This window comes from Procambarus clarkii, chromosome 80, assembly GCF_040958095.1.
Source record: "Procambarus clarkii isolate CNS0578487 chromosome 80, FALCON_Pclarkii_2.0, whole genome shotgun sequence".
Lineage (NCBI taxonomy): Eukaryota > Metazoa > Arthropoda > Malacostraca > Decapoda > Cambaridae > Procambarus > Procambarus clarkii.
The window spans coordinates 18960627-18975408 of NC_091229.1; the positions used below are offsets into that span (position 1 = coordinate 18960627).

The following is a 14782-nucleotide window of genomic DNA, read 5'->3' on the forward strand; positions in this document are numbered from 1 at the left end:
ATCTTGAGGTTATCTTTAGGTTATTTCGGGGCTTTAGTTACCCCGCGGCCCGGTCCTCGACCAGGCCTCCACCCACAGGAAGCAGCCCGTGACAGCTAACACCCAGGTACCTATTTTACTGCTAGGTAACAGGGGGCATAGGGTGAAAGAAACTCTGCCCATTGTTTCTCGCCGGCGCCTGGGATCGAACCCGGGACCACAGGATCACAAGTCCAGCGTGCTGTCCGCTCGGCCGACCGGCTCCTCAAGGTAAAGCCAATCCCCCATACTTTAATTTTATTAATAATAAAAATAATATTATTTCTATAGGAATTTTACATTTTGATCAATTTTTAGATTTTGATCAATTTTTGATCATTAGATCTATAATGAATTCCTCGCTTCTAAATTTGGCCTTCCAGTCCTGGTCTACTTGGAGTGGATCGATTAAATGCAAAATAGTGAGAATTCAACCTTTTTGAATGGATCGATTAAATGCAAAATAGTGAGATTTCAACCTTTTTGAATGGATCGATTAAATGCAAAATAGTGAGAATTCAACCTTTTTGAATGGATCGATTAAATGCAAAATAGTGAGAATTCAACCTTTTTGAATGGATCGATTAAATGCAAAATAGTGAGAATTCAACCTTTTTGAATGGATCGATTAAATGCAAAATAGTGAGATTTCAACCTTTTTGAATGGATCGATTAAATGCAAAATAGTGAGAATTCAACCTTTTTGAATGGATCGATTAAATGCAAAATAGTGAGAATTCAACCTTTTTGAATGGATCGATTAAATGCAAAATAGTGAGAATTCAACCTTTTTGAATGGATCGATTAAATGCAAAATAGTGAGAATTCAACCTTTTTGAATGGATCGATTAAATGCAAAATAGTGAGAATTCAACCTTTTTGAATGGATCGATTAAATGCAAAATAGTGAGAATTCAACCTTTTTGAATGGATCGATTAAATGCAAAATAGTGAGAATTCAACCTTTTTGAATGGATCGATTAAATGCAAAATAGTGAGAATTCAACCTTTTTGAATGGATCGATTAAATGCAAAATAGTGAGAATTCAACCTTTTTGAATAGATCGATTAAATGCAAAATAGTGAGAATTCAACCTTTTTGAATGGATCGATTAAATGCAAAATAGTGAGAATTCAACCTTTTTGAATTCCACACACAGGACTTAAACCTGTATTCTCCACCCAAGATATCAACCGGTACGTCATATTTCATATACTTTAGTCCCCCTAACGTAGAAATTACAGTGTGCTATGAACAGTCTAGCGGCTTATAAACATCCACGTTTTCTATACGTGAATTGGTGAGGTTAGGAAGGTGGCTCGGGTTCACGCGTTTCTGGTTAGGTTAACACGCTGTAATTTGCACGTTGTGGCAATGAAGATACCCCGGGATCGTCTAACAGCATTCATACGACTGAATTCTACACTTTCAAGGGTTTTTAATGAAGAACAAACCAATCAATTTAAAGTAAAAACCAAATAAAATAAAATAAAGCAAATGATCCCATTGCAAAATCAAAGTAATTTTTATTCTCACATTAACTATTACTATATTAATATCTATTCTATATTCATAATTTAAATACAAAACTAAGTTTTTTATGTTTTTTAATATATATAATTCTCTCTCCCTCGGAGCGTGAGAGAGAGAGAGAGAGAGAGAGAGAGAGAGAGAGAGAGAGAGAGAGAGAGAGAGAGAGAGAGAGACAGAGACATATAGAGAGAGAGAGAGACATACAGAGAGAGAGAGAGAGAGAGAGAGAGAGACATACAGAGAGAGAGACATACAGAGAGAGAGAGAGAGAGAGAGAGAGAGAGAGAGACATACAGAGAGAGAGACATACAGAGAGAGAGAGAGAGAGAGAGAGACAGAGACATATAGAGAGAGAGACACAGACAGACACAGACACACACAGATCATATATACCATAAACAAATGCAATAGCTGAATGAAACATCGAATTTTGTTTACGAAAGTCTTTCATCGACCTCAGTAGTGTTGCCAGAGGCCGCCCAGTTCCCAACCTGACATAGAAGACAGTGTATCATATTACCTACAAGGTGTAGGTCACAGTATGTGGCTACGGTGCAGCTGGTGGGAGGGAGAGAGAGAGAGAGAGACAGACTGACAGACTGACAGACAGACAGACAGAAAGACAGACAGACAGACAGACAGAGTTGACCTACGTAGCTCAAGCCAGCTCAGTTGTCAGTTGCAGGCTCTAATATATGTATATTTGTCTCTCGTCTATGTATGTGTATATCTGTATGTCTGTTGTGTGTGTATATCGGTCCTATCGTAGCTGTATTTCACATCTGTAGGTCTAGTGGAGTATTTTACACTTGTGTGTATATGTGTATGTCTATTTCCCATGTCTATAATTTCACCCTATACACAACAGGGTGGAATGTTGATAAATGGAATGCATTAGGCAGTGATGTGGTGGAGGCTGACTCCATACACAGTTTCAAGTGTAGATATGATAGAGCCCAGTATGCTCAGGAACCTGTACACCTGTTGATTGACAGTTGAGAGGCGGGACCAAAGAGCCAGAGCTCATCCCCCGCAAGCACAACTAGGTAAATACAACATGTGTTAACCCATAGAGGGGTTCCTTTGCACCTGAGCTAATTTAGACGATAGATCAGAGCTATTTCAGACAATAGACCAGAGAGGAATTTATAGATACGCCAGAGCTATTTCCAGACTGCGTTAAATAGTTCTCTATTTGCAAATGTTGTTAAGGGGGCCTCGTAGCCTGGTGGATAGCGCGCAGGACTCGTAATTCTGTGGCGCGGGTTCGATTCCCGCACGAGGCAGAAACAAATGGGCAAAAGTTTCTTTCACCCTGAATGCCCCTGTTACCTAGCAGTAAATAGGTACCTGGGAGTTAGTCAGCTGTCACGGGCTGCTTCCTGGGGGTGGAGGCCTGGTCGAGGACCGGGCCGCAGGGACACTAAAGCCCCGAAATCATCTCAAGATAACCTCAAGATAAGGTCGAGCGTAATACGAAAGAAGAAAAATAAAGAAACTGTTAAGGAAGAATTAGAAAAGAGGAGATTATGAATATATATAATAGAACCCATAACAGGTAGAATCAATTGTTCTATACAATGGACTCGGTGAAAATAAAATTTCAAACATAATATATGATAATATATGTTCATATATAATATATGGACATAATATAGTTTGGTTGCCTTGATGTCATAGCATAATAAAACGTTGATGTCTTGAAGACATGCAATCGTCTTGAAGGGTTGATGTTTGCAATTGCAAAGAGAACTTCTTCCACGTTGCAAATGGCTTTATTCAGTGTTATAGAGGTTCAATAATGTGTGTGTGTGTGTGTGTGTGTGTGTGTGTGTGTGTGTGTGTGTGTGTGTGTGTGTGTGTGTGTGTGCGTGTGTGTGTGTAGGTGTTTAATGGACTTGTTTCATGTTTTTTTTTTAGTTTGCATTGTGGCTTGAATTGTTCGTTTTTTAACAGTTGTTTGATTTTGTGTGTCAGGTATTTGATTAATGTGTTTTTAGGTGTTTTTCTTAGTTGTGAGTCGAGGACGCTTACTACTAGACCACGGAGCCTGTGTGTGTGTGTGTGTGTGTGTGTGTGTGTGTGTGTGTGTGTGTGTGTGTGTGTGTGTGTGTGTACTTACCGAATTGTACTTGCCTAATTATGCTTGCAGGGGTTGAGCTCTGGCTCTTTGGTCCCGCCTCTCAACTGTCAATCAACTAATGTGTGTGTGTGTGTGTGTGTGTGTGTGTGTGTGTGTGTGTGTGTGTGTGTGTGTGTGTGTGTGTGTGTGTGTGTGTGAGATTACATTCTTATTCTCTTAATCGAGTGCTTTTGTTGTCGCTGTTTGTTATTGCTTTTGTCAGTTGCAACAAAGCTGTTTTGGTTATGATGTTTGCTTGTTTACTGTTTTCATGTTTTGGTCTTTTTGTTGAAACTTTTTTCTGTATATATATTTTATATATCGTTGTTTATATTATAAATTTTAATTTTGTTCTTGTTGTTAGTAATGATAATGTTATTTTTTATATTTTAATACCATTTTATTGTATTATTAGTAACTGTTTGTTTCCATATATTATTATTTTTATTTGTAATATTATTAATTAAATATACTGATATATATATATATATATATATATATATATATATATATATATATATATATATATATATATATATATATATATATATATATATATATGTATGTATATATATACTGATATATATATATATATATATATATATATATATATATATATATATATATATATATATATATATATATATATATATATATATAAATCATTAATCACTATCGTGTATAAACACATTGACTTACCATAAGGTTTGTGGCAGTGGAAAGAAGAGCATCGAACGCCGGTACTGAAAAGGTGTGAATTCCATGTTGAGCGGAGGAAAGTGTGTTAGAGTTGCATCACATCTCGGGGTGTGTGTAGAATTCAATCCTGTTGTGGCCCCCGAGGCGGTGGCTAGCATCTGTCTGTCTAGGGGTGTAGAAGTAGGTTGGAACGCTTGAAGTAACATTAGGAAAAGTAGAATATGTGATTTAATACGAGCAATGGAATCGAATTCCCCTTCTGGGGTGATCGTATACGCAATTTCGATTCCATTGCATTGTTCCAGTATATATATATATATATATATATATATATATATATATATATATATATATATATATATATTCACCTGTGCCTGGCGAAAGTTCGTCTGGCAGAAGCCGTAGTACGCTTCTTTTTGGTGTAAATTAACGGGAGAGAGTGAGCGAACAAGCCACTTTTTCTGTGTCTCGGGATTATCGACAGTTCAAGTCGACACACCTACACCTCCCTCGACCTTTTCTTGGTGGTCGACTGGGCAGCAAGGATTAAGGAGTCAATCCTAAATCCAAGAAGGAGCAAGGATTAATCATTGTTGATTCCTGCTATACGGCTTTGAGATTATGCGGCGTAATAATCACGTCTTTATTTACTATTATTTTTTTTTTTTATATTAGGCAGGGCCCAAAACATGGTTTATAAGGTCTAAACTTTTTTGTTTCAATAATGCAGATGTTGTCTCACGAGCTATTTTTTTTTTTAGTGTGGGTTCGAATCCTGCCCAGGGAGGGTTAAGTGGACGCTATAGTCATTATAGCTGTCAGCCCCCCTTGTTCACTCAGCACTATCTGGTTGTTAACCGGTTTGGGGACCGTTTCCAGGGGGGGGGGGGGAAACTAGTAGGGATAAGGTTTAAACTGACAGGTGGCATAAGTCCTTTACTACTGTACAAATCAGTGTTTGAAAGACAGACAGACAGACAGACAGACAGACAGACAGACAGACAGACAGACAGACAGACAGACAGACAGACAGAGATGTCAAGAACCACAAACAATAAAAATACAAAAGTGACTGGTCAAATGTTATTTAAGATTCGCTACCTGGAACATAAAGTTCCAAGCAGCACGGGCTATGGTGAGCCCCGTAGTGTTCTAGATGACTGGTCAAAGCTCTATAATAGCAGTAGGCATCCTGTAGTCTGGGGAAGCTGTATGGAGTCACATTCTGGATGCCGGGACTGGAGCGCCGTGACCATTGAGTGTATAAGGTTTTGAGGCCCATCTTCAGAGGCATTCCAATCGCCTCCGTCGTGAGAATAACCTACACGACTGCACCAAGTGCCGTAGGAACCCGTACGATGCTCGGGGCAGTCATCTACCCCCGAACCACAGTTATATAAACATGGGAAGAAGTGTGTGTGTGTGTGTGTGTGTGTATGTACTCACCTAGTTGTACTCACCTAGTTGTGCTTGCGGGGGTTGAGCTCTGGCTCTTTGGTCCCGCCTCTCAACCGTCAATCAACAAGTGTACAGATTCCTGAGCCTACTGGCCTCTATCATATCTACACTTGAAACTGTGTATGGAGTCAGCCTCCACCACATTGCTTCCTAATGCATTCCATTTGTCAACCACTCTGACACTAAAAAAGTTCTTTCTAATATCTCTGTGGCTCATTTGGGCACTCAGTTTCCACCTGTGTCCCCTAGTGCGTGTGCCCCTTGTGTTAAATAGCCTATCTTTATCAACCCTGTCGATTCCCTTGAGAATCTTGAATGTGGTGATCATGTCCCCCCTAACTCTTCTGTCTTCCAACGAAGTGAGGTTCAATTCCCGTAGTCTCTCCTTGTAGCTCATACCTCTCAGCTCGGGTACTAGTCTGGTGGCAAACCTTTGAACCTTTTCCAGTTTAGTCTTATGCTTGACTAGATATGGACTCCATGCTGGAGCCGCATACTCCAGGATTGGTCTGACATATGTGGTATATAATGTTCTGAAAGATTTCTTACACAAGTTTCTAAAGGCCGTTCTTATGTTAGCCAACCTGGCATATGCTGCTGATGTTATCCTCTTGATATGAGCTTCAGGGGACAGGTCTGGCGTGATATCAACCCCCAGGTCTTTCTCTCTCTCTGACTCTTGAAGTATTTCATCTCCCAAGTGATACCTTGTATCTGGTCTCCTGCTTCCTACTCCTATCTTCATTACATTACATTTGCTTGGGTTAAACTCTAACATCCAATTGTTCGACCATTCCTGCAGCTTGTCCAGGTCTTCTTGAAGCCTCAAGCTGTCCTCCTCTGTCTTAATCCTTCTCATAATTTTGGCGTCGTCAGCAAACATTGAGAGGAATGAGTCTATACCCTCTGTGTGTGTGTGTGTGTGTTTGGAAAAAAATCATCTTTAACTTGATTTGGTTACAAGGCCATGATGATGTCATTCGTTTGATGTCGTTTGATGTCGTTTTGAATACGTGGGAATTGTCGTAAGAATGAGATTAGGTTCGATGTCTTTATTTGAAATACACAAACACACATATATACAGTACACACACACACACACACACAGTACACACACACACACACACACACACACACACACACATACACACACACACACACACACACATATAGCAGCCCGTAGCAGCTGTCTAAATCCAAAGTACCAATTTACTGCTAGATGAACAGAAGGATCAGGGTGGAAGAAAGATCTACCCATTTCCGCCGGGAATCGAACCCGGGCCATTAGGACTACGACCCCCGAGCGCTGTCCACTCAGCCACGAGGTCCCTCGGTGTGTGTGTTTTAGATTCTAGAAAAAACAGAGGTTTTTCCTCTATTTTGACAAAAGAGGAAAAATAGATTGGTTAGAAAGGCGGGGTCCAAGAGCTAACAGCTCTTAGCAACACAGCTAACAGCTAACAGCTTTACAAATAGTAAACAAACCCAAACAGTACACCCAAACAGTAAACAGAAACAGTACACCCAAACAGTACACCCAAACAGTACACCCAAACAGTACACCCAAACAGTACACCCAAACAGTAAACCCAAACAGTACACCCAAACAGTACACCCAAACAGTACACCCAAACAGTACACCCAAACAGTACACCCAAACAGTACACCCAAACAGTACACCCAAACAGTAAACACAAACAGTACACCCAAACAGTACACCCAAACAGTACACCCAAACAGTACACCCAAACAGTAAACACAAACAGTACACCCAAACAGTACACCCAAACAGTACACCCAAACAGTACACCCAAACAGTACACCCAAACAGTACACCCAAACAGTACACCCAAACAGTACACCCAAACAGTACACCCAAACAGTACACACCCACCACAGCAACATTGTACACCAGTCACTGACCCGCAATTCCACTCAAACAGCACCTGATAACTGCTGACTTGTTTGACGAAATGACCAGTTATTGACCTTGTGGGTGTAAGATCAGCTGATGCCGACGTCATTCCCGAGTCTTGGGATCTTGGGATTTTTGGGAATCTTGGATTCTGGGGATCTTGGGATTTTGGGAATCTTGGATCCTGGGGATCTTGGGATTAGAAGGGCGGGTCATCAAGGCATTGAATCTATACAGGCCGCCCTGTTTGTTGATGACGTGAATGTAAACATGACTCTTACTTTTTAGATCTCGCTCTCTCTCTCTCTCTCTCTCTCTCTCTCTCTCTCTCTCTCTCTCTCTCTCTCTCTCTCTCTCTCTCTCTCTCTCTCTCTCTCTCTCTCTGTCCCACTCTCTCTCTCTCTCTCTCTCTCTCTCTCTCTCTCTCTCTCTCTCTCTCTCTCTCTCTCTCTCTCTGTCCCACTCTCTCTCTCTCTCTCTCTCTTATTAATTCTTATATTAATTATGTTAAAAGTTTTTAAATTTAAATGTTTACATATGATTGTGTTATATATATATATATATATATATATATATATATATATATATATATATATATATATATATATATATATATATATATATATATATATATAAATCTATTTATACCGGAAACATAAACCCGTTCAACTAGCGTATTAACCTCTGCTCCTAATACCACACCTGAGGGCTAACGAGCACAGGTGTGGGAGCAGCAGGTATATATATATATATATACACACCTGAGGGATCTTGTTAGTGGTTTATGGAATAGGATCGTGTTAGGCGAGACCTTCCCACCGCGTGACCTCCCGTGCTGCTCTTGAGCGCTGCTCTAGATTGGTACAGGTGTGGGGGGATACGTCACTTTGCTGGCCCGAGTTCGATGTCTTCGATACTCCTTGCGGGTGAAGTGGTATTAAAAGGGTGATTGTGGAATGGGTGTATGTTCTATGGTAACCCGGCTGTTCCCGGGTCTCTCTGTCTCTCTGTCTGTCTCTCTCTCTCTCTCTCTCTCTCTCTCTCTCTCTCTCTCTCTCTCTCTCTCTCTCTCTCTCTCTCTCTCTCTCTCTCTCTCTATCTCTCTCTCTCTCTCTCTCTCCCCCTCCCTCCCTATGTCCCCTCCCTATCTCCCTCTGTCCCTGCCTATCTCCCTATCTTCATCCCTATTTCCTTATCTTCGCCCCTATTCCCCCCCCCACCCCTTTTCTTCCTCAACACCTCCCTCGTGATCAAGTCCGTCCTAATGAGGTTTCCCAATGTCAAGAAAACGGTCAATTTAAATTGGTCTCTCCTAACCTACCAGAGGACCCAAAACAGAAAACGGGAGAGTATGTCACTTTCGCCAGCCGCTTTCCTTTTTTTAGCACGACAATTTTTTGCCCTTATGTAGCGCATACGATCGAAATGCGACGTGCTTTGATGGAGGAGAGGTTGTTGGGTCAATGTCTTTGTCCTAAATCTGCTCTATCACCACCACCACCATCACCATCACCACCATCACCACCATCACCACCATCACCACCATCACCACCATCACCATCACCACCACCATCACCACCATCACCACCATCACCACTATCACCACTATCACCACGATAACTATTGCGACCATTACCTCCAAACACCTGAAAAACGAGAATTTAGTAGTCGAAACATCTAGATCTCATTGTGTGTATACTCACCTAGTTGTGCTTGCGGGGGTTGAGCTTTGGCTCTTTGGTCCCGCCTCTCAACTGTCAATCAACTGGTGTACAGGTTCCTGAGCCTACTGGGCTCTATCATATCTACATTTGAAACTGTGTATGGAGTTAGCCTCCACCACATCACTGCCTAATGCATTCCACCTGTTAACTACTCTGACACTGAAAAAGTTCTTTCTAACGTCTCTGTGGCTCATGTGGGTACTCAGTTTCCACCTGTGTCCCCTTGTTCGCGTACCACCAGTGTTAAACAGTTTATCTCTATCTACCTTGTCAATTCCTCTGAGAATGTAGGTAGTGATCATGTCTCCCTTCACTTTTCTCTCTTCCAGTGTCGTAAGGTGCATTTCTCGCAGCCTTTCCTCATAACTCATGCCTCTTAGTTCTGGGACCAGTCTAGTGGCATACCTCTGAACTTTTTCCAGCTTCGTCTTGTGCTTGACAAGGTACGGGCTCCATGCTGGGGCCGCATACTCCAGGATTGGTCTTACATATGTGGTGTACAAGATTCTGAAAGATTCCTTACTCAGGTTCCTGAAGGCAGTTCTGATGTTCTGATGATTGTGTGTGTGTGTGTGTGTGTGTGTGTGTGTGTGTGTGTGTGTGTGTGTGTGTGTGTGTATGTGTGTGTGTGTGTGTGTTTACTAGTTGTGTATTTACTAGTTGTGTTTTTGCGGGGGTTGAGCTTTGCTCTTTCGGCCCGCCTCTCAACTGTCAATCAACTGTTTACTAACTACTTTTTTTTTTTTTTTTTTTTCCCACAACACACACACACACCCCAGGAAGCAGCCCGTGACAGCTGACTAACTCCCAGGTACCTATTTACTGCTAGGTAACAGGGGCACCTAGGGTAAAAGAAACTTTCCCATTTGTTTCTGCCTCGTGCGGGAATCGAACCCGCGCCACAGAATTACGAGTCCTGCGCGCTATCCACCAGGCTACGAGGCCCCCCCTGTGTGTGTGTGTGTGTGTGTGTGTGTGTGTGTGTGTGTGTGTGTGTGTGTGTCTGTGTGTGTGTGTGTGTATGCACGCACGCGCGTGCATAGTGTGCTGCTTCCAAGCTAAATACAGAACACAGTACAATTTCAGAGTTAAGCTGAACTGAAATACAATTTCAGTTCAGCTTAACTCTCAAACCAACTCAAAAAACCCCAACAATCATTTAACTAACCACCACTACCACCATCCCCAACCACTACCACCACAATCGACCTTCCTCAATAGTGCCCATCCTGTACCCCCCCCCCCCCACGGTCAGGGGGGCGTGGCCTAGAGCGGTGTATAAGAGAGGTCGCTTTAAGTATCCATTCAGTTCGACTTCTTCCTGCTATCTGGACGCACGCCGCTCCCACTCCACCTGCTACTACTTCGAATCCCTCCTACGAGGCGCTTGTGGTGTTGAAACCCCCTCTATTACCTCATCCTCGAAGCTTGTCCTCCGTGTCGTCCACTTGCGAGGCTACTTCAGATCCTCTGGTGCTCCTCTGAAGGAGTTCTCGAAACTCGTATTATGAAGGTAAACCTTGAGATTGTCTGCAGATGTGGTCGAGGAGGACCTTGATGTACTACACACATACACACACAGCTGTTCCTTGATCAACACAGGTGTGTGTGTGTTGGGGGGTTTCTTGGGTTCTTTTTTTCTATTCAAAAAGCACTTGGGCGGTTCTGCGGACTACCATCACGTACCGGAACGCATAAACGGGCCTCCAGGACACACTTGGACGCATAAACGGACCTCCAAGACACTTGGACGCATAAACGGACCTCCAAGACACACTTGGACGCATAAACGGACCTCCAAGACACACTTGGACGCATAAACGGACCTCCAAGACACACTTGGACGCATAAACGGACCTCCAAGACACACTTGGACGCATAAACGGACCTCCAAGACACACTTGGACGCATAAACGGACCTCCAAGACACACTTGGACGCATAAACGGACCTCCAAGACACACTTGGACGCATAAACGGACCTCCAAGACACACTTGGACGCATACACGGACCTCCAAGACACACTTGGACGCATAAACGGACCTCCAAGACACACTTGGACGCATAAACGGACCTCCAAAGACGTACCGGAACGCATAAACGGACCTCCAAAGACGTACCGGAACGCATAAACGCACTACCAAGACACACCGGGACCCTTATATACGGACCAACAAGACGCACAGGTATAATTACACGAACTATACCAAGACGTTCAGTTTGTACCATTAAGACACAGTAATACGCCCCCTCACGGACCACCAGAACGTTTCCAAGGACCTTTAAAACGTTCTAAACCGTTTCCACGGACCACCAATCCGCACCTGGACCTAAACACGGGCAAACAACGATTAAAACGAACGTTTAAAACATATGTGTTTGGACATGTGACTTAAACGATCGTATTTACAAAGATCTTTAACCAACGGTGTGATATGTCTTCCAGTCAGGACGAGAAGGAACTTCTAACACCTGACAAACACACACACATCAAACACCTGTGTGTGTGTGTAATGTTACCCGAGAGGGCTTCAAACACCTGAAAGGATTTTTAACATTGAGAAATCGAAAGTAGTTCTGAGACGAGACTAGTTTTCGCTTCTCGCGTCAAAACAGGTGTGAATGTGAGTGTTTTTTTGTTTTGTTTTTTGTTTTTAAAGAGTGGCTTGTTTTTGTCGTTGGGTTCAAGTGACTTCTGTAAACATTGAGGCGCCCTTCGGCCCGAGTACATAGAGTACATAGAGTCAGGGGGAGCTCTACAAGAGCTGGAGGGCCTCTCTCTCTCTCTTTCTCTCTCTCTCTCTCTCTCTCTCTCTCTCTCTCTCTCTCTCTCTCTCTCTCTCTCTCTCTCTCTCTCTCTTTCTCTCTCTCTCTCTCTCTCTCTCTCTCTCTCTCTCTCTCTCTCTCTCTCTCTCTCTCTCTCTCTCTCTCTCTCCCTCTCTCCCTCTCTCTCTCTCTCTCTCTCTCTCTCTCTCTCTCTCTCTCTCTCTCTCTCTCTCTCTCTCTTCTGTAGCAGACTGTGGAGACAAATAGCCAAAAAACACCTCAACTCTGTGTGTGTGTGTGTGTGTGTGTGTGTGTGTGTGTGTGTGTGTGTGTGTGTGTGTGTGTGTGTGTGTACTCACCTATTTGTGTCTGCAGGATCGAGCATAGACTCTTAGATCCCGTCTTTCCAGCCATCGGTTGTTTACAGCAATGACTCCTGTCCCAATTCCCTATCATACCTAATTTTGAAATTATGAGTGTAAAATTTTTAAATTATAAGTGTGTGTGTATGTGTGTGTGTAATTAATTCAGTAAAGTTTATTGTAAATTAGTAATAGTGTATGTGAGTTTGGGAGAGTGGGAGTTAAAATTGAGAATAAAAAGTGTATGTATGAGAAATACATATAACCTGAAAAAAACATGCGTATATACGTCCAAGAACATGCGTATGTACGCGGAAGAACATGAATGACTATGAACATATGAGATAGACGTTCTCTGTGCAGGATTTACGTATTGTAAATGAAAACGGATCTTTCCTTTTTCTCCATTTATTGTGTACATCTTGATGAAAATTATCTTCACTCTCTCAGCCCTTCAGGAGAGCCCATAGACCCATACCTCAACCCTTGGGCCCCCTACCCTAAGCCCACGACCCTAAGAGTATAGGCCTATACGTCGAGAGAGAGAGAGAGAGAGAGAGAGAGAGAGAGAGAGAGAGAGAGAGAGAGAGAGAGAGAGACAAACAGAGAGAGACAGAGACAAAGGGAGAGAGAGAGAGAGAGAGAGAGAGAGAGAGAGAGAGAGAGAGAGAGAGAGAGAGAGAGAGAGAGAGAGAGAGAGAGAGAGACAGAGAGACACAGAGAGAGAGAGAGAGACACACACAGAGAAAGAGAGAGAGAGATAGAGAGAGAGACATCAGGTACATCATCTCCAAAGAAGTTTCCTTAACATTATATTATCAAGAAACGAGATCTAGCAGATTTGTAGAAGGACCTTGTTCATGGTTTCTCTTTCTCTCTCTCTGTCTCTCCCTGTCTCTCTCTCTCTCTCTCTCTCTCTCTCTCTCTCTCTCTCTCTCTCTCTCTCTCTCTCTCTCTCTCTCTCTCTCTCTCTCTCTCTCCCGCGTCGGTACACAATCGTTCCCATTTCGGCAAATACGTAAATGAGAGAGACAACACAAACACAGGAGACGGTTGGGCACGCTTCGTCACGTGAGTCTATGACCTGAGCCTCTCAGGGCCGCTCAGAGAGAGAGAGAGAGAGAGAGAGAGATAGAGAGAAAGAAGAGAAACATGAGAAACATAGTATACTACACATAATATACCATACAAATGAAGACATAGAAACGTAAATAAACAGAGATAAGCTAACAAAAAATAATAATAACAGCTGTAACCAAGCAGAAACAGATAAACAGAGCCAAACACAGACAAAAAGAGACACAGACATAACAAAACAGACTGTAACCCCCCCCCCCCCACCAAGCATGTAAACAGACCCAGAAACAGAGAGAGATAGACAGACATGTAAGACAGAGAGGTAGAGACAGAAGGAGGTCACTCTCCTACGCTCTCATAACCCACAAGCCGGTACCCATCTTTCAACTCATCATTATCACCTCCTCCTCCTCCTGCTCTCCTTTACAATACATCTTAAGTCACCAGGAACACCACTCAAGCCATAAAGAACACAGAACACAAAAGGGCACTTGGCTGAGAGGGGCTGAGAGAGAGAGAGAGAGAGAGAGAGAGAGAGAGAGAGAGAGAGAGAGAGAGAGAGAGAGAGAGAGAAGCCACTCTCCACTGTGGTAGATGGGTTTCAGCTCTTTGATCCCGCCTCTCAGCCATACAATAAATGGTGTATGGGTTCCTGAGCCTATTGAGCTCTATTATATCTACACTTGAAGCTATGTATATGGAGTCTGACTCTATCACATAACTGCCTAATGCAATTCGTCAGTTAACTGTACTCTGACACAGAAGAAATTCTCTCTATTGTCTCTGTGGCTCATTTGGGTACTAAGTTTCCCACCTGTGTTCTTTTTTAAGAATTTTGTAGGTGGTAATCATGTCTTTCCTAATACTTCTGTCTTCCAGTGACGTGAGGTTTAATTCCAGTAACTTTTCCTCTTAATTCATACCTCTCGGCTCCGAGAGTAGTCTGATGGCATACCTCTGAATTTTCTCTAACGACGTCTTGTGTTTGACTAGATATGGACTCCACGCTGGAACTACATACTCCAAGATTGGTCTGACATACGTGGCGTATATGGCTCGGAATTATTTTTTACTACCGATTGTCTAATTCAATGACTCGCAATCTAT

At 42.6% G+C, this 14782-nt stretch overlaps 1 protein-coding gene across 3 annotated transcripts in view; it reads left to right on the forward strand.

Moving 5' to 3' along the window:
* Window positions 1-14782, forward strand: part of LOC123746253 (larval cuticle protein 65Ag1) — a 102124-nt gene that overhangs the window by 40998 nt on the left and 46344 nt on the right. Inside the window, exon 1 of one of the 3 annotated variants that reach the window (XM_069314865.1) lies at window positions 10794-10983. The exons of the other annotated variants lie outside the window; for them this stretch is intronic. Within the exon in view, the coding sequence (XP_069170966.1) occupies window positions 10978-10983 (6 nt within the window). The 5' untranslated portion in view covers window positions 10794-10977. Of the gene's footprint in view, window positions 1-10793; window positions 10984-14782 lie in introns of those variants that run through there. 3 annotated transcript variants of the gene reach the window in all.